A 19,359-nucleotide genomic window follows, 5' to 3' on the forward strand; every position below is an offset into this window, starting at 1 on the left:
GGAGTAATTTGGAGGAAGAGACTAATTAATTGCTTGAGGAAATGGAGGAATGCTTTGGAGGCTGGGCCTGGGAAGACTGCCCACTGTAGGGCATGTGTTAAGAGTGCAGCCTGTGGGATCGCATTGTCTGGGCAGCCGGCCAGCAAGTTGTGCAAGCACTACATATCTCCATTTCTTCCACTACAACCAGGACTAATAAAGGCACTACCCTCTTAGTGTTCTAAGAATTAAATGAGATAATACATACAAGGGATCAGAGTAAGGCTTGGCCCAGTGTTTTTGTTTGTTTTGTTTTTGGTGTGTTTGTTTTAATTTTTTTAAAAATGACCTATAATAATGTTGAAATAAATTTTTCTCTCGGCCCAAGATGGAACCACATCACCACACTGAGACTTAGGTAACTTTCATGTCCTGTAAATACTCTGCTTGATACCTTGGCTATTGTCAATATCTTGGCTGCAAGGAACATGGGGGTGCACATATCTTTTTGACTTAATGTTTTCATTTTCTTTGGATAAATACCCAGAAGTACTTCTATTTTTTAATTTTGGGGGGGGACCTCCATACTGATTTTCATAGTGGCTGCCCTTTGACATTATTATTATTCTTGCTGGGTGTTAAAGGATGGTTACATGTCACCTTACCCAGTGGACCTTATGCCCCCACTGGGAGCCCCATCAGAAAATAATGTTAGCATCAGCTTTATGTCTCCTTCTCTTTCCCTTTGTTTGCAGGAAGGTCTGCTGCCAGCTCTGGGAGGCTGGTGAGCATGGCACATCTTTGGTGTCCTTGTAGTTCTCCACCAGAGGATTGCCAGGGAGCTATGACTGAGGGAGGCAGGGAGGGATGGAGGACAGTCCCTCATGGCAGCAGTAGCAGCCCATCGTCTGAGCAGATGGCACTGGAGGAAACAGCAGCTTCCCTGGAGCTGATCTGCAGCCAAGAACCTGCACGGAGAGGCAGCTGAAAAGGTGTCTGGCACAGCCAGACCCACACCCCAGGCCTTCTGCAATGGGAAGGAATTTCTTTTTATGTTGCTTTAAAAGTGAAATTCCTCCCTGCCCTCTGAATGGGGTGGTAATGGGTTTGTGATAAGGTTATAGGGGAGGCAGAGAAAATCTAGATAGCTCAAGAGATTTGAAGTATGGCCCTGCTCCTCAGGACTGAAAGTGCCTGGTGGACATCAAAGCAGACTTGCAGAATGTGGGCTTGAGGAGATGCTTAAGTATTTTGGGTCTAAAACTCATCTATAATTTTGGCAGATCTTTCAGATGACTTGCCTTTTCCCACTTGTTCCCTTGCCCGGCGTCTGTTGCCTCCATCCCAATCTGCTTTTTCTCCTTTGCTGCTTATATAAGGTGGCACATGGTCCTACACCAGATGTTCATGGTGTACTTATGAGTGCATGTGTTCCTATTCTGGGCCAAGAAAATACTCCTGATGTAGGACATCCAATATTTTTTATCTTATGTAACCCCAACTCTTTCATGATTTATTTAGCATCTTAAAACGGGATTACTGGACTGTTTTAGTCTTTGAATCAGTGTGGAGGGTCAAATAGTAATGAACCTGCTGGTGGAATGAGAAAGCTTATGGAAGAAGAATCTGCTGGGTATCCTTTGTGCTTTGATATTGTGTCACCGTCGTTCTCAGTAATGCTAGCCGCTCCCTTACCCAAAGTCATCGTGGCTTTTGGCCATGCATATTTTTATCTTGGCTATTATAGAAACACACCCACTGCCAACACGTTTCTGGACCTAAAGTTACAAAATTAGACGGAGTGTAAATATCCAGGCTAGCTAGAGAGAAAAGAGCAAAGAGGCGTCACAAAGCATCGGCCCTTATTCCAGAAAGTCTTCCAGGCAAGGAATGATAGAATGCTGACAGATGATTCAGGTTGGAGTTCTGGTCCGGACTCCACTCCTCACATCTAGAATGGGTTTAATGATCCATGCCTTGGCTGCCCGTGAAAGCAAGGAGACTTTTCTTAACCTCTGAGGTCCCTTACATCACTGCAGAGGTGGAATCTCATGATTAAGAGGACATGAGTCTGTACCCTGACTGGTGTGCTCAGTGGTTAGAGTGTCAGCCCATGGATGGAAGGGTTGCATCAGCCCATTGATTCCAGGTCAAGGGCATGTACCTGGGTTGCAGGTTCAGTTACTGGTCCTGCTCAGGGCATGTTGGGGAAGCAACCAATCGATGTGTCTCTCTCACATTGATGTTTCTCTCTCTCTCCCTCCTCCCCCCCACCTTCTACTGTCTCTAAAAATCAATGGAAAAGATATCCTCGGGTGAGGGATTAGCAACAAAAATAAATAAATAAAAGGACACTAGTGTAGTTTGAGGCATACTGGGAAAGCTAGTCCACTTACCTTCCCACCTGCCCACAAAGCCAGGTACTGGAAATTAGAATTCACCTCTGAGATGATAGAGGTAGAGGGGTCCAGCTCTCTCATGCAGAGGAGGAAGCTTGAGGGCACAATAAATGAAGCACATTGATGTGTGCAGTCATGCGGAAGCAGAACTGAGAGCCAAGATTCTCGATTCCCAGTCTGATGGTAATTCCTTATGTCATGCTGACTCTCTGCCTCATGATGAAGCCATTTCAGTGTTTTTAAAAGTGTATCTTCCCATGATCAAAAGGCAGATAAGAATAAATCAAGTAGAATGGTCTCTTATATGTGGTATTTAAAAAACAAAACAAAAGCCTTAGCTGGTTTGCCCAGTGGATAGAGCATCGGCCTGCGGACTGAAGGGTCCCGGATTCCATTCTGGTCAAGGGCACATGCCTGGGTTTGGGCTCAATCCCCAGTAGGAGGCGTGCAGGAGGCAGCCGATCACTGATTCTCTCTCATCATTGATGTTTCTATCTCTCTCCCTCTCCCTTCCTCTCTGAAATCAATAAAAATATATATTAAAAACAAAACAAAACAAAAAAACCAAGCTCATAAATACAGAGAACAGATTGATGGTTGCCAGAGGTGTGTAATAATGAGGGTGGGCAAAATGAGTGAAGGGGGTTAAAGGTACCAACTTCCAGTTATAAAGTAAATAAATCATGGGGGTGCAATATATAGCATGGTGACTATAGTTAATAATACTGTATTGCACATTTGAAAGTTGCTAAGAGTAGATCTTAAGAGTTCTCATCACAAGAAAAATAATTTATGATGACAGATGTTAACTATACCTATTGTGTTAATTATTCTGCATTTAATATACAAATATAAAATCATTATGTTGTATTCTTGAAACTAATTTAATATTACGTCAATTGTACCTTTATAAAAAAATCACATCATAATTATGTTTTTAATCTCACAATTAGTGGTAAAGAGATACACATTTGTACTTTACATGAATTTGGGTTCAAATCTAGGTTAAATTTTTTTCTATTGATCTTCTTTTGACTTAGGAAATGATTAATTATATAGGTCATAGATTCAAATAACTTTAGCTACAATTTCCTTTGGTTAATATACCTTATGATGAGCTAAATATTGTACCCTAAGATTAATAGCAAAAGAAAGGTGTTGAAGACAGGTGTACTCTGTGTGGAGTCACTCTTCCTCAGGAGTGACATATGATCACTGACTTAGGGATCTTAGTCTGATGTGCAAAGGAACAAAGAATGAATAGGATTAAAGTCTTGCTTTATAGTTTACTTTATAGTATTATTTTGTATTAAATAAATTATAAACCTATCCTTACCTTCTTTAGAAATAGTTTACAATCCCTAATGTCTTGTGATTTATCAGAAAACCTTTAGGGTAAAGATTGTATCACCCAGACACCCAGAAAGAGAGACGGCTCAAAAGATAGGCAGCATGTGTTTTTGGGTGGTCTAGTCTAGTATAAACCTAACTTTCTGCTTCCTTAGTTAGAGAATATTTTGGAATCATAAGCTCAGACATCTTTAAAAGTTGACTCATACACATTTTGTGGGCGTTTAAAAATGTCAGGTAGCTTCAGGAGGAGCAAGCATCTCTTGTACGAACAGATCTTTTTTGTTAGGAGGTCAGGCTTGGGATCCAAATGCAACCTGTGGTAATGATCTTTCTGCACCAGCTTGAATAGGCTGAAGCAATAGTTGTGAGAACTAAATGTTCATGTATGCGGACTGATCAGATAACAGAGTGTTGCTTAATTCAATAAATTTATTCTACTCAGTTGTTTAAGGCCTGCCTGGCAAAAATTAAGACCATAAGATAATATTTAAAGGAAACATTGCTGTTCATAATCCTCACTGTGTGGTTGAGACGGTTTTTTGAGTTTTTATTGCCTTAAAAGTCACAACTATGATTTTCATGACTGTTGAACAATACAGGAGACTGAAGATATGACAGGGGATGTAGTGAAAAGAGTTTAATAATTTGTAGGACCTTGGGTACAGGAAAACAGAGCCCGAAGATATGATAGTATCTTCAAGTAGTATCTCAAGTAGAGTGGCCCTTATTGATCCTTAAAATCATCTCTGCCCTCAAGGGCATTATGATCTGGTATGGAGGATATGTAAACAATCGCCCTTAACGAGAAGAGTGAGATGTAGGTACAGGTACAACCACATATGGTTGTACAGGGATGTGGCAGGGCACCTGGCTAAGGGGTATGTATGGGGCCTGTAGTCCAGTTTGGTTCAGTACACCAAGCTGTTTCCTGGCACACAGTTGAGGCAGCCTGGGGAAGTGGGCATCTTCCCAAGGGGGCACCTTTTTTCTAGTCTGTACAGAATCACATATAGACTAGCTTCAGCCTAGGTTCTGGTGGACTGTAGAAGAGAGGATTACTACTCTGAAGCAAGTAGAAAATTCATGGCTCTGAGGTGGTTGGCGCATGTAGTACTTGAAGGGTACCTCTTTCAGCCAACTTTTGCTAGTCCTTCAAATTCCAGCTCTAGGATGGGAAGCTTTCCTTGGGTCTGAGCGTGGATTGAGGTGTCCACCTCTGTGTCCCTGTCCTGGGCACATCACATCAGAGCACTGCCTCCCTCCTGACCTGCCTTTCCTCCATGAGACTGTACACTGCTTGAGGGAAGGGAGAATAGTCTTTCTCAGCTCGTGCCTGGCACAGCGAAAGGGTCGGGGATAAAGGAACTCTGTGGTGGGAGGTGAGGTTTGAGGAGTAGTGCTTCCAGGCCAGATGGGAGTGATTCTGAATGCTAGCCCAAGGAGTTTCCATGCCATCCTGTAGGCCAGGGAATGCATTGTTGGTGTTGGAGGAGGAAGTGACCTGGGCTGACTTGTGGGTTGGGAAAATTCCTCTGGAAGTTGTATGTGGGATGGATTAGATGAGGAAGAGGGCCCTGGGGAGAGGAGGAGGTTGACTAACTAGTAGGTACAGGATTGCAGGATACTTAGAGTTTGGTAGGAAGTAGCTGCAAAGAAATACATGCTGTAAATTTATTTGTTTATTTAGTTGAAGATATAGTGCCTACTGAGAGCAAAGTGGTTGCACAGAGCAGGACCAGGTATTTCCCCACGGGGCAGACTATCATTGAGTAGGTAAGTTTTGCCAGAGTTCACAAAGAAACTACTTCTCACTATGCTCTTGTCCCTTTAGACAGGGACCTCACTATTCCAGAAGGTTAAAAGGTTCTGCACCCAACCTCCAACATTGGTGTGTGTGTGTATGTGTGTGTGTGTGTGTGTGTGTGTGTGTAGGGAGAGAGGGAATTTGCACACCACCACCAAGTAATTCTCCAGTACCAGCCACTGGGGAGCTCTGAGCCTTACTTTGGACCATATATATTTCTTATAAATCACAAATTACACACGTACTCTAACATTCAAAGTGCTTGTGTTCAAGGAAATGCTCACAAACATTCAGAGATAATGCAGTGTGACAAGTGGTAAAGGAAAGGAACTCTGGTACCAGCCGGCTTGAGTTTGAGTTCTGGCTCCACCGTCTATTAGCTGAATTACTTTGGGCAAGTTACTTAACCTCTGTGCTTCAGTTGATTTATGAAATGGGGAAAATAATAACATCGACTTCCTAGATATTAGGATCAAGTGGGTTCATGTATATAAACTACTGAGAACAACACCTGCCATAGACGAGCAAAATACGATCTCCATATCCTTGAATGAAACTTGCAAAGGGGTATTATTCCAAGTCCTTTACCACATATGAACCACATACAACTTTTAAAACAATCGTAGGTGGTGGGCATTCCCTGTTTATAGATGAAGAAAGTGAGGCCAAAACACACAATGTGACCAAAGTCTTAAAAGCCTGTCCATGGCAGTGTCAGAATTTGAACCCAGGAAGTATGACTCAGAATGTTCTTCATACCTACCAATAGCAAGTGTCACAGAATGATTTAAGACCATGTCTTTTTGTTGTGAAGGAAAAGAAAGCCTGCTTTTAAGCTAGGCCAACTGGAGGGTGGATACTGGACATCTGAAATGAGTCATTGAGTTAAGTGCCCCCCAAAAACCCTAAAATTAGGAGTTTCTTCCATAATTCTCACCTCTAAAGGTCCTTGGTATCAATCTCTTAACCCAGATTTTTTTAAAAAGCTTACTATTATTTTTTTAATCCAAAGAGATTCTTCAAAGTGATTTCAAGGATAAATAGTTTATAGAATGAAGTTTTTCTTTGTTTTATTAATCTTTTTCAAGTAACTACTTCAGTGTCAAAATATTCTTAAGAGTGGGGGGATAAGGAACTTGTAGCTGGCAGGACCACAAAGCGATAGTTCATTTTGACCACTCCTCAGATGGTGCGTGTGTGTGCTTTGGCATTTTCAATGACCTTTTGAAGAAGGGCTGATCCTGGGAGTGGCAATGGTTTCTCCTGATTCTAGGCAGCCTTATGAGGGAACCAAGCTGTTTTTTACAGGGTTCTTTTATTCTCAGTGTTTTCTGCATGAACAATTAAAAGGACATTGAGCCCAGCCGGCATGGCTCAGTGGTTGAGCGTCGACAGGGCACATGCCCGGGTTGTGGGTTTGATCCCCGGTGTGGGGCTTGCAGGAGGAGCTGATCAATAATTCAATGATTATCTTTCATCATTGATGTTTCTGTCTCTCGCTCCCTTCCTCTGAAATCAATAAAAATACTTAAAAAAATAAAAGGACATTGAGTTGTTCTCTGTTTCTGGTGGTTTGGCTAGTCATCTTGGGGAATTTGCTGCTTTGTGAACACTTGTCCAGCTCGGTCCAGTTTGCCCTTAATTTATAGGGAATCAGAACAAAAAGACAGTGTGTGCTCGTCTGCAGCCTTTCTTTGGACTTCTACTTGAAAGATTGGAGCAGCCATGTGTTGTATCCAAATGTGCTAGCATTAGCACTTAATAATATTGCTTTTCTTCCAAGCAAACTGACCTGGGCAGGTGAAGGTCATGTTTCCCGGAATGGGCCTCTATCTCCTGACCCACGTTGTATTACTGTTTGCTGTTGTAGCAAGGTCTTCATTCAGATGTAGATATATTATTAAATCCATTTTGCTCTGGCTGTTGACCTTTCCAGGTTTTCATGGTAGGGATTGAGAGATGTGGTGGAAGTTTGATGTTGGAATCAGATTGAGGACATACCTGTCTGCCTGAGAAGAGCCAAGGCTGCCAAAAATAGTTGGAAAACCATGTTGCCCAATCCCGAGTCCAGTTGTCAGAATCCCTCTACAGTAGCCATTCCTAGGCAGTGTTTGAGTCTCCATTCAGACAGTTCCTTAGGCAACTTTTGGGAACCACTTGAAATTCCCACTACGAATCCTAATTCTAAATCCTAGGCTTTGAATAAAATAAAGCCTTTCCCATGTATCGAGTATCAGGCCATGGCCACTTGAAATTCCCACTACTAATCCTAGTTCTAAATCCTAGGCTTTGAATAAAATAAAGCCTTTCCCATGTATTAAGTATCAGGCCATGGGTAAACTGTTACCATGTCCTTCTCTGGGTCTTCTCTTTTCCAAAGAAGCTGCTACCTACTCTTTCCTCATGGGATGTCTGGCACCATTTCACATCTTGGTCTCTCACCTTGGAAGCTGTGTACTTGTTTATATCTACCTTAAGGTTTGTTAAATGGGACTAAGAATAGGGCTCTGGGGCTGGTTGGCCTGCCTATTGCAGAGTAGGACAGCACCAAACTTGTCAGTTTCTCCAAGCCTACTATGAAAGTGATTTTTCAGATACAGAACATTCATACCCTACAGGTATTACTCAAGAGAACTGAAAGCATATGTTCAGACCAAGACTTGTGCACGAATGTTCATTGCCACATTATTCACCATAGCCCTGAAGTGGAAACAAACAACCCAAATGTTCCTCAATGAACAAATAGCTAAACAAAATGTGTTCTATCAGTACAACGGAATAATAGTATTTGGCCATAAAAATGAACAAAGTACTGATATATGCTGCACCATGAGTGAACCTTGAAATCATTCTGCTAAGTGAAAGAAACCAGACACAAAGTACCACATGTTGTGTGATTCTGTTTATGAGATGTTGCAGAATAGGCCAATCTTTAAAGACAGAATGCAGGTTAGTAGTTGCCACATGCTAGTGGGAGGGGAATGACTGATAATGGGTGCAGGGGTTCTTTCTGGGGTTGATAAAATGTTCTGGAATTAGGTAGTGGTGATGATTGCACAACACTGACAATGTATTAAAAACCACTGAGTTGTACGTTATAAAATGGCGAATTTTGTGGTGTGTGTTATGTCTCAAAAAGCTGTCATAAAAAAATGGCTGTTACCTCCCAGGTGAAGGAGAGGATATATGAGGATGAAATGAAATGACACATACAATACTTAAAGGCACATAGTATGTATTCAGTTAAAGGAGCATAGGATGTATTAAGTAAATGATCGCTAGTGTTGCTCTTAAGGAAATTAATATTGCTTAAATATCAGTACTTTTCTTTACTGCCACCTCTCTAGAATATTACCTGTTATGTAGTACGCAATCAATCAATATTTTCCCATTCATGTTCAGCCACATTCAGGAATGTGCTTGTCTTTAGTGTTCTGCTTCTTCAGGGAGTTATTGAATATGCATCTCCTGTGGCCTAACTGAGCTACTTTGGTCCAGTAGGAGTGATGGAGTGATACGGAGCTCTTCACAGCTCATGTTTCAGTGTGAAAGTTGGAGTTAGGAGTAGACTCAGCCTTGAGAAGGAAGGGCTCTACCTTAAATTCAAGGTGAAGGTGGGGGAAAATGATTCTTGAGCTCCCAACCCCCCCCCCCCCCCCCCCCCCCCCCCCGTAACATAAAGCTGCTTTATGTTTCTATAAGAACTTCATTGGCTTGTGGAGGATGTGACTCCTCATGGTTCACTAACAGTTCCCTGGAGAGCAGATGACTTCATCTTGGTTAAATAAAAACTCAGCGCGTAGACATTTAAACAATTTAAACTGATCATTTGTTCTGCTGAATCCAACTCACAACTTCTACAAGTAAGGAATTGTTATTTTAAATTAAGATAGAAGCATTTTTCCTGAAAAATAATTTAAAAATTTTCATTCTTTTATGAACTTGGCATTTCACTGTTAACACTGAGTTAGTTTCTTTCACAGTTATGTCAGCAAGGTGCTATTTGCTTATACGGGGGCCCCGGAAAAGATATAGACCTGTTGTGTGTACTACCCAGCATTCTTTCTAGAAGAACAGTGGAAATGTTTTTCCTTTGGTCTCTAAGGAATGGTTGTGCTTCGCAGCTTCCTTCAATCTTCTGTACACTGTGTGCCGTGTGGTTGATCACTTTTCCTTGTTACCATAACTTGTTGGGAGGCTCAGGATCCAGTTTCTGGCTCACCTTCAGGGAGTCGCCAGGACTCCTTTCTGGCCTTTTGTGTACCACCCTCTTTCCAGGCTCCAACTTTGTTTCCTACTCTTATTTTCACATTATGTCTAATTTATATTCTTTTATTTTTATTTCAACAAGAGGTGCTTTTATAATTCTTTGGGAGACAAGAGGGAGACAGTGCCACCATGACTGAAGCAATATTTAAAACTTAACTCTAACCCCCCACCCTTCCTCATATGAACCAGGAGGAATGGGAGAGAAGGTAAAACTGTCCAAAAAGAGTTTGTAAGGTTTTTTATTTTTGAAGCCTTTTCTGAGAATCTCTTTTCTCCTCTCTTTTTAACAGAAGTTGGTGATGTGGCAAAGCAGTACATAGAGAAAGGCCGTTTAGTTCCAGACCATGTGATCACACGCATGATGCTGTCGGAGCTGGAGAACCGACAGGATCAGCACTGGCTGCTAGACGGTGAGTGGGACCCGTGGGTAGGCTGGGTTTCTGGGGGTAGCTTGTTCCTAATAGAATTCCGTTATTGTTCCAGTTTGATGACGCCTTTTCTTTCCATGACGAAGTTGTCATAAGTATATCTGAAACCAGAGGTTCTTCCATTCATAATAGGCCACAAAAATTTAAGCCGGGAGTTACCATTTTTCACCTGTCAGATTAACAAAGATAGAAAATTTGAAAATCTTTTATTGCATATGTGGGAAATATGTGTTGAGTATACAATGCGCAACCTTTGGAGGACAGTTTAACAGTCTTTATACTTTTTGTTTCAGCAGTTCTTTGCTGGATTTCTTGCCTAAAGATATAGCTTCAAGGATGTTTATTTTCAGCATTATTTATAAAGAGCAAGACATTGGTAACCATCTAAGTATCTATCATAGCGATGTCTTAAATTTGGTATGTACCTATGTTATAATATGAATAGATCTCAACGTAAACTGCCAAGTGAACAAAGCTAGTTGTAGTATAGCATATATTGCCTATTATTTATGCAAAAATAGAGGGATGGCATAATATTACTGTTTATACTTAGAAACACATGCATAAACTATCTTTGGAATATAAAAAACTGCTAACAGTGGTTGACCCTGGATAAGCATTAGGATTGGGAGACTTACTTTTCACCATGTATACATACGCCCTGGTACTGTTTGATTTTTTAACATGTATTTAAACAATACATGGATTTGATCTGAAAACTGAGTGGTTCCTAACCTTTTAAGGCATTATGGATCCCTTGATGACAACTATAATATTTCACCCAAGAAAATACACACAGATGCTCACACACAAAATGCTGCACAATTTTGTACTTTAACTAGCTGGAATTCAGAATCTTCTACTTTAAGTTTGCTGATGAACATACTGCTTTCTATGAACAAAAAATGGATTGGGAAATTTAGCTCTAACAAACCTCTTTCCACTGCAGAGCTGTTTTTGTGTAGTTCACACAGTGCACACATTTCTGTCTTAATTTGGTGAAACTGAAACCTCGGGAAGCTGACAGTTGAAACCTTGTTTGCCAGCTACAGAGAAACCAGAGGAATTGTCCCACATTCAAACTATTAGGTTGCCTGTATTTCAGCTAAAGTCTAGAGCCACAAACCTCCAAAATGACTGATATGGCGGAGTATTTATTCTATGACATTGTTTCTCAAAGTATATAGCATGCAATGCTTTTAATGGCTAGGCCAGAAAACAGACTTTGTGTTCAAATATATTTAGAAAATGTCATTTTAAATATTAATTGCTAACGCTGTGTGTCAAGAATTACTCTGAACACTTAATAGGGTTCTGTTACCTGCCCAGAGTTAGTGTCAAAGTTAACCAGTTTCCTTTACTTCAGGATTTTGCCAAACTTATTTTCTTTTTCATCTGCACCGGAGTATATTTTTCCATTGATTTTTAGAGAGAGTGGAAGAAAGGAAAAGACTGAGAGAAATATCGATGCGAGAGAAACACATCGATTGGTTGCCTCCTGCACACATGCCACGTCCAGGACCCAGGCGGGGGAGGAGCCTGCCCTTGATTGGAATCGAACCTGGGACCCTTCAGTCCGAAGGCCGACCCTCTATCCACTGAGCCAAACTAGCTAGGGCTTGCCAAACTTTTAATATGATCATGTGATTTAATGCTTCATAGAGGAGACATGAGGTATTTTTTGAATTTACTTGACCCTAGAATCTCCTGCCTCATTCCCAACACCCATAGGATTTGTTCTGTGGAGCATTCTTTATATTTATATATGTATAAATAAAATTTCAGAAAGGAAGGAAGAGATAGAAACATCAGTGATGAGAGAGAATCATTGATCAGCTGCCCCCCTGCACATATGACATTAGATTTGTGTCTCAGAAAGACTGTTTGCTTAGCAGCAGAGGAGGGATTAGGTGCTTGGGCAGGGAGGCGGTGGTGACTAGAAGCCAAAGAACTGATTGGTAGAATAGTCGGACCAAGGGATGTTGAAGGTCTGAATTTAAGCAATAGCAATGCGATGGAAAGAAAACATCATTTGGGAGAAGAGATTGAGCAGGAAGAATTGACAGCATTGTGACTGATGTTAGGTACCACAACCCTGGGTTTTCTTTTATTGTCTTCCAAGCTTTTTGAGTTTCTTGGCTATCATCATGTCTTCAGCCAGGTTAATTTCTCCAGACGCTATACATTTAACTCACAAGAGTTAACCCTCCAATACTTCTTGGGTAGGTATTTGCCATGACTGATAAACCTTGGCTTCACCACCACCTAACAGTAATTTCCCGAGTTTAAATTCTTTAATGTAAGGCTTCTCAACTTATAAAGCGAACTTTTTTAGTAAACTTTAAAAAATCTGTTTTAAAAGGGTATCATCTGTGTTACAGATTTTTGGGAAGGTGGTCAGTGTAATAATAATTAACCCCAGGTTGTAGCAGACTGCTCCTTTCAAATCTCAGCTCTTTTCACTTAATGGCAGTGTGTGTGACCTTGGGCAAGATACCTAACCTCCGCATCCTATTTTGCATGGAAAATTTAGAAAAGGGTTTGTAAGGATGAAGTGAATGAATATATGCAACGTGCTTAGAAGAATGTTTGCATATAATAAGTGCTATGTAAGTATGAGATTCTGCTGTTATTATTTATTCCTGATATGCAGATTTTTTTTTTTTTTGTGGTGACTTCATGAAGTATTACGTTCAAATGTGGACTTAAAAGCATTTAGCTATGTGAAGTCAAAAAGTCAGTTCAGCTATGGAGTGTTTTAGTGTTTCAATGCTTTGCTTTTGCCATAACTTCCTCTCAGGGTGAAAAACTGAAGTTCTTTTACATCCTAGGTCTGTTTTTAATCAAGTACGTCAGTCTCCTAACTGACTTCGTTTGTATATTTCTCCTTGAACACCCCATCTGGTCACTTTTTCAGTTGTGATTTTTCTGTAAAGCTCTGGAATAAATCCATTTGGCAAAGTGAGGAGTGTGAGGAATGCCGAGGTCCTGTGTTCGGCCTTAAACTCCAGGGTGCAGGGCACGTGCTCTGAGGAGGATGTGCCTGTCGAGTGTGTGAAAGGTGATTGGGTGTGGAAAGGTCAAGCGAAAAATTCTGGATGATAGATGACTCATCATCTTGGTCCATATGGCTGTGGAGAGGCATCCTGCAAATGGTGGGTGGAAGTGAGCCTAGTGGATGCAAGCCAGGGGAACAGCAAGGGGGTTGGTTGGATGATGGGGTTGGTGAATGCTCTGTGGTTTGGTCAGCTGTGTCCTTGCTAAAAAAAGCTCAGCACCACCTCGCCTTCACAGAGTACTTTCCAGTTGGGTAAGAAACATTCTTTTATGCATTAATAGGTGTATATATGTGTGGGTTTCCCCCCTGCTTTTTTCCTATAATTTCCCTGCAAGGTAAAAGTGTGAGAGCAGTATTTAAAAAATAGTTTTCTTTAATTTTTAAGAAAAAACATTCTACCAGAGGAATGTAATGCACAAGATTTCTAAATTTGTTATAAAACCAAGTGTTTTTTAGTTTCATAGAAAAGGTATTTCCTGCTTACTAAGGTGAAATAGTAACTAGGGAATAATAACCAGCTCCTTAAAACAAATACAAATTCTTTACTTTTTAAAAGAGGGCTGGCAATGAGGTGGGCCAGTAGTGAGGTTTGTTGGTATTAGACACTTTTCATTTCTAAACTCGAATGCCATCCTATGCATTTAAACAATAGTCCAGCTATTGTTTAAATGGTTTGGCTCAGTGGATAGAGCATCAGCCTGCGGACTGAAGGGTCTCAGGTTCGATTCCGGTCAAGGGCATGTACCTTGGTTGTGGGCACATCCCCAGTAGGGGGTGTGCAGGAGGCAGCTGATCGATGTTTCTTTCTCATCGATGTTTCTGACTCTCTATCCCTCTCCCTTCCTCTCTGTAAAAAATCAAAATATATTTTAAAAAAATAAAAATTAAAAAAATAAACAGTAGTCCTAATTGATCTCTAGTTAGCAAGATGTACCAGAATTGTCTGCCAGATAATTTTAAGTGTAGTGACCAAATATTTTAAATTTGTTGTCAAAGTTTGGTGTCACAGAAAACAGACTTAAAGTTAGGAATTATAAGTGGAATATAACTTAAAGCCTTTTCAATGGAGAAAAAGATACCTTTAGAATGAGAGTCCTTATTTGGTCCATGGCTGCCTGCTCCATATGTTTTTTTGTGCTGAGCAGTGTTGCTTTCTGGTGCTTTCTGTAGGGATTCTGGGATTCGCCCCCCCCCCCCCGCCCCAAAGCAGACGTCTGAGCTGCTTGAATATGTGCAGTGTTTTGTGTGTATTTGTTTTCCCTGAGGTTAGATGACCTTAGACCTAAGCTATTCCAGGGTACATACTCACTCCGAGTCCCAGGTATCTAAATAAAGGCCGGCACTGGGAGACCAGACCACAGATGCTGGACCTGGAGTATTTTGTTCTGACTTTGCAAATGTGTTTTACTATGCTTTCCATAACTGCTCTGACCTTATCCCCTCCATATTTTTCTTTCTGAGTCAGATAACTCTGAAGAGTGTCAGATCCCACTGGGCAACATATGCCTACAGAAAAAAGCCAATAATCACATAACTCCTGAATCACATCTTTGAAGAAATGCCAAGGGCAATTGTTTTTCTGTTGCCTTTGTGAATGTGAATGTAGGGTATCTTTCAAGAAGAAACTATAATAGGTTTATTTGGAAGGTCACTGATCAACAAAAACAACAGAAAGCATCAGGCTTTCTCTCTCTCACTCTGTGTGTGTTTGTGTGCGTGCACGCATGTGTGTGAGGGTAAAATTATGTTACTCATTTTCCTTCAAATGTGTAGTCCTGAAAAATAATATCAGATAACCTTTGTATCTTTTTTCCCCATCACCATTTATCCTCCCTATACTCTCTTCTACTTCCACCACCCCCCGCCCCCCAACCTTTGTATCCAAGGTCATTGTTAAGGCAATGATGTATACTCTGATACTCTGAATGGAAGATTGGGAGAAATTGGAATGGTTCCTGAAGAAAGGAGAGTGGTCATAGAATTGATGGGACTCTGCTAGGCTACTGTGGCAGTTATGTCTCTGCCAAGCAGAGAGTGAACAATCAAAATCGTTGGTTCCTCACCAGGCTTGTCCTTCTGACACACTCATGACTCGCCCCTCCTTGTAGTTCTGTTCGTTCATCAAACATTTTTTATACACACCTAAATGGGTGAAGTACCTGTTACATCCTGGGTATTGCTAAAGTGAATCGAATATAGCCATGTCTGACTTTGCAGTGGGATGGTATCAGTGAAGAAAAAAAGAGGGAAAATTATTGCAGAGACACTAGAGGTAGAGTAGGCTCATCAGGAGCTCCTGATGATGTATGCAGCCAATCATGCCACAGATGGCATCTGTTCTGAGAGATAAGTGGAAATATTTTTTCAAGAAAGACATAGTATTCTTGGTGAAAATGACAACGTGGATGTGTGTATAATTAGTCTAAGTGCCCAGACATCACAGGACAGCAAAAGGATGGGCAAGACCTGGCCCTCTGGGAAGTAGAATCTAGTGGTGATTCAGCCTTTGAGCTACCCTAGGCAGTGAGGGTCATCTTTGATTTCTTTGATTTAAATCCAAACTATATGAACTTGGATTTTACCAATTTTGTCAATGTGAGATCAAGAGTATCTAAATGAAAAGCAAGGTCTTTTCTTCATTTGGTTGGATTTCCCGCTGAGACCCTAATCCCATGTCCATTTCTGATGTATTTCTTTTGATTGATCTGATTGCTGCCTTGGGATGAGGAACAATCTTAATATGTAGACAATCCTGACTTTGTTTATTTGGTCTGTTTTTTCAGAGAGAATGACTATCTAAGCATTAAGGGACATATGGAAAACATGTGTGTCCAGATATTTGAGCATACCCTAGAAAAACTTGGTTCTCAGATCAAAAGTGAATTGAGTGCACATTTTGTGTGTCCTGATGTGCTTGGCACTGGTCCATCTGAGGAGAGAAAAGCACTTGTCCTGACCTCGTAGTCCAGGAGGAGCAAATGCTGCATAAACAGCTGCAAGTCTGGAATGTAGTAGGTGGTCAAATGGTAGATATGTGTATGTGTTATAATTATTATCAATGTTAGGAGATAGACATATATTTTTAATTTTTACATTTCAAATTTAGACAGGAGATGTTGTCTCTTTACAGTTAACAGTAACCTCATGTACTTAATATACTTCCTTCTACCTTCTCTTCCAACTTTTGTTGGCTTCGTTAATATTTTTCTTCTGTATTTTTAATTTCCCATTATTTGGTCTTACATTTAAAAAATTTAAATGAATTTTCCCCGCTCCCCCTCAAGGCCCCCCCCCCATTTCTCTGTTCATTTTGTTTTTATTAATCTCTTGGCGATATACCTATGACTACTAGAAATCATTGTATTGTGCACTTTAAATGAATGAATTGTGTGAATTCTATGTGAATGAAGCTGCACTTCTTTTTGACAAAACTTTTCATTACTTAATTGACAGGATTTTTAAAGATAGTTTTTCCTTCCTTTTCTCTTTCCCTCCTTGCTTATGAGGGGCTATGGTCACGAGTTTGCATGTTTGAAAATGTCTTTTTGTTGTTCAGCAGTCCTTGTGTCCTTCAGAGCTTTATAGCCATTGTTGCATCTGTTCCTGGCCCGAATTATTGCTCTGTAGAAGCCTTGGGCCAGTCTAACCCTTGCCTCCCCCCATTTTGAATAGCATATTTTTTTCTATACAGACTTCCTGAAAAATCGTTTCTTCTTACAGCATGCCCCAGTGTTTCCCCTCCTCCTTTACACAGTGTGTCCTTTTGATCTGCAATTCAGCTCGTTCCCTTTAGGGAAGTTCTCCTCTGTTGTATCTTTTTTTAATCCATATTGGATATCTTTGTTTTTATTATATTTTGTTTAAATTTTTGTTCTGTGTTTCCTTCTGCCTTCAACCATGTTCAGATCTTTTACTTGAGGCCAGGGTTGAGCAAAGCTTTGTTCATATTCTATGGCTACTTTGTAATTTTTCTACCTGTCTGTGCCATGCATGCTCAAGCTACAGAGCCTTTGCAGGTCCTCTGCCCTCTACCTGCAGTGCTCTGCGTGCAGATATCCACGTGGATTGCTGTGTTCAGATCTCTACTCAAGTATGGCCAGCTCCGAGAGACCTTCCTATCTACCCATGCTGCCTCTCTTCTTACCTTACAATCACATAACATTACACATTTATATGTATATTTGGTGTTGGCCACCTTCCTTATACCCTCACCCCCAATGTAGGCCTCAGAAAGCAGATTATGTCTGTTTTGGCATGGCCATATTACCAGTACCTACAACAGTGTTTGCTTTTTTTAAAAAATGCTTTTTTTTTTTTTAATTGATTTCAGAGAGGAAGGGAGAGGGAGAGAGAGATAGAAACATCAGTGATGAGAAAGAAGCTGCCTCCTGCATGCCCCCTACTGGGATTGAGCCCGCAACTCTGCATGTGCCCTTGACCGGAATCAAACCCGGGACTCTTCAGTCTGCAGGCTGATGTTCTATCCACTGAGCCAAACCGGCTAAGGCTACAACTGTGTTTGATACATAGAAAGACTGATAAATATGTGTCCGAAGATAGAGAGGTCGCACCTGCAGCCTGTCACTGAACCCATGTAGGGTGTACTCAGCCTCTGTGTTTTCCTTGGAGCAAAAATGTGGGCCTTTGGTGAAATTATTTAAAATTCCTATTGTGGCCGAAACCGGTTTGGCTCAGTGGATAGAGCGTCGGCCTGTGGACTGAAGGGTCCCGGGTTCGATTCCGGTCAAGGGCATGTACCTGGGTTGCGGGCACATCCCCAGTAGGAGATGTGCAGGAGGCAGCTGATCGATGTTTCTCTCTCATCGATGTTTCTAACTCTCTATCTCTCTCCCTTCCTCTCTGTAAAAAAATCAATAAAATATATTTAAAAAAAAAAAATTCCTATTGTGTTAACTTAGATACAATGGGACCAGTCTTTCCCTCATTTGTTTGTAGAGACTTATGTTTGAAGAACAAGCAAGCAGAATTCTTCAACGGAAGAGCCTTTAAGGAAGGAGTTTGCAGACGACAGATCCTTCCTTAATGCAATGCGCCTCTCCCTTACTGGGAAAACGGTTAGATGATTTTAGTATACTGCCTTTAAAAGCAAAGGTTATAAGCTAGTATTCACCTACGTCCTTAAACAGGAAAAACCATGCTGACGTCAGAGGATCTCAATGCCATTTAGAAATTTCCCCAGGAATGCCTAACTCATAGGAATTTATTATTTATTTCACCAAGCCACTTTGAAGAGGCAGACATTTGGTTTAAAAACAAATTTTCTGGAATATCTATCTTCTCTTTGTCAGTGGATCAGTAAGTAGTGATTATAGCTTATCTAGGGTTTAACATTATTTACCATAACCTACAAGCTCCTTTAGAGCAGGACCCATTTATTACAGATCCCCTAAACTCTAGAGTATGTAGAGAGGAGTGCTACTGTCTCAGGGAGGTTTCAGTGGGCCGGAAGTGGGTCCCAGGGCTCTCTGTACAGTGGAAATGTGGAACTCACAAAGTGCTATGGTATAGCCCGAGCTCTGTTTGCCAACATCTGGAGCACAGCTGCTTCTTTTTTTTTTTCCTCCATCTGTCAATAAAAACTGGATGAAGTGGAATATGGAGGTCTTAGATATTCTATAAACAGATAATGTAATTATAAAATGAGAGAGGCAAGGCCTTCATAAAACAGGTTTTGATGGTGATTACTTTTAGGAAATATGTACGTTTTTATTGAGTTTAGACAGAGAGGAAGGGAGAAGGAGAGTGAGAAACATCAGTGAGAGAACAACATCAACATCCATTGGCTGCCCACTGCATGACCCGGGGATAGTCCCTGGTCAGGAATCGGCCACACTGGTCTGGCCAATGGTGGATTACTTTTAACTTGCTATCGAGGCTTCTGGTTGAAAGCAGTCTTCCCTAACCCAACGGAAGACTGTGGAAGAATAACTGAACTGCCTGCTTTCAACTGCAGCTGATCACTCGGTTATTAATTGGGACGAACCATGGCTTGCATTTGCAATTTGGTTCTTGCTTTCCCAACAAACTGGGAAGAGATAGGTGGTCTCT

The 19,359-nt window shown here is 41.0% G+C and overlaps 1 protein-coding gene across 2 annotated transcripts in view; it reads left to right on the forward strand.

Annotated features, from left to right (window-relative positions):
• AK4 (adenylate kinase 4) overlaps positions 1-19,359 on the forward strand; it is a 59,209-nt gene that overhangs the window by 21,134 nt on the left and 18,716 nt on the right. For both annotated transcript variants that reach the window (XM_070405289.1, XM_070405290.1), the window contains exon 3: positions 10,095-10,214. In XM_070405289.1, coding sequence (XP_070261390.1) covers positions 10,095-10,214 — 120 coding nt within the window. The remainder of the gene's footprint in view (positions 1-10,094; positions 10,215-19,359) is intronic.

This window comes from Myotis yumanensis, unplaced genomic scaffold, assembly GCF_028538775.1.
Source record: "Myotis yumanensis isolate MYYU_CA2020_CCGP unplaced genomic scaffold, mMyoYum1.0.hap1 SCAF_2, whole genome shotgun sequence".
In the NCBI taxonomy this organism is placed as follows: Eukaryota; Metazoa; Chordata; class Mammalia; order Chiroptera; family Vespertilionidae; genus Myotis; species Myotis yumanensis.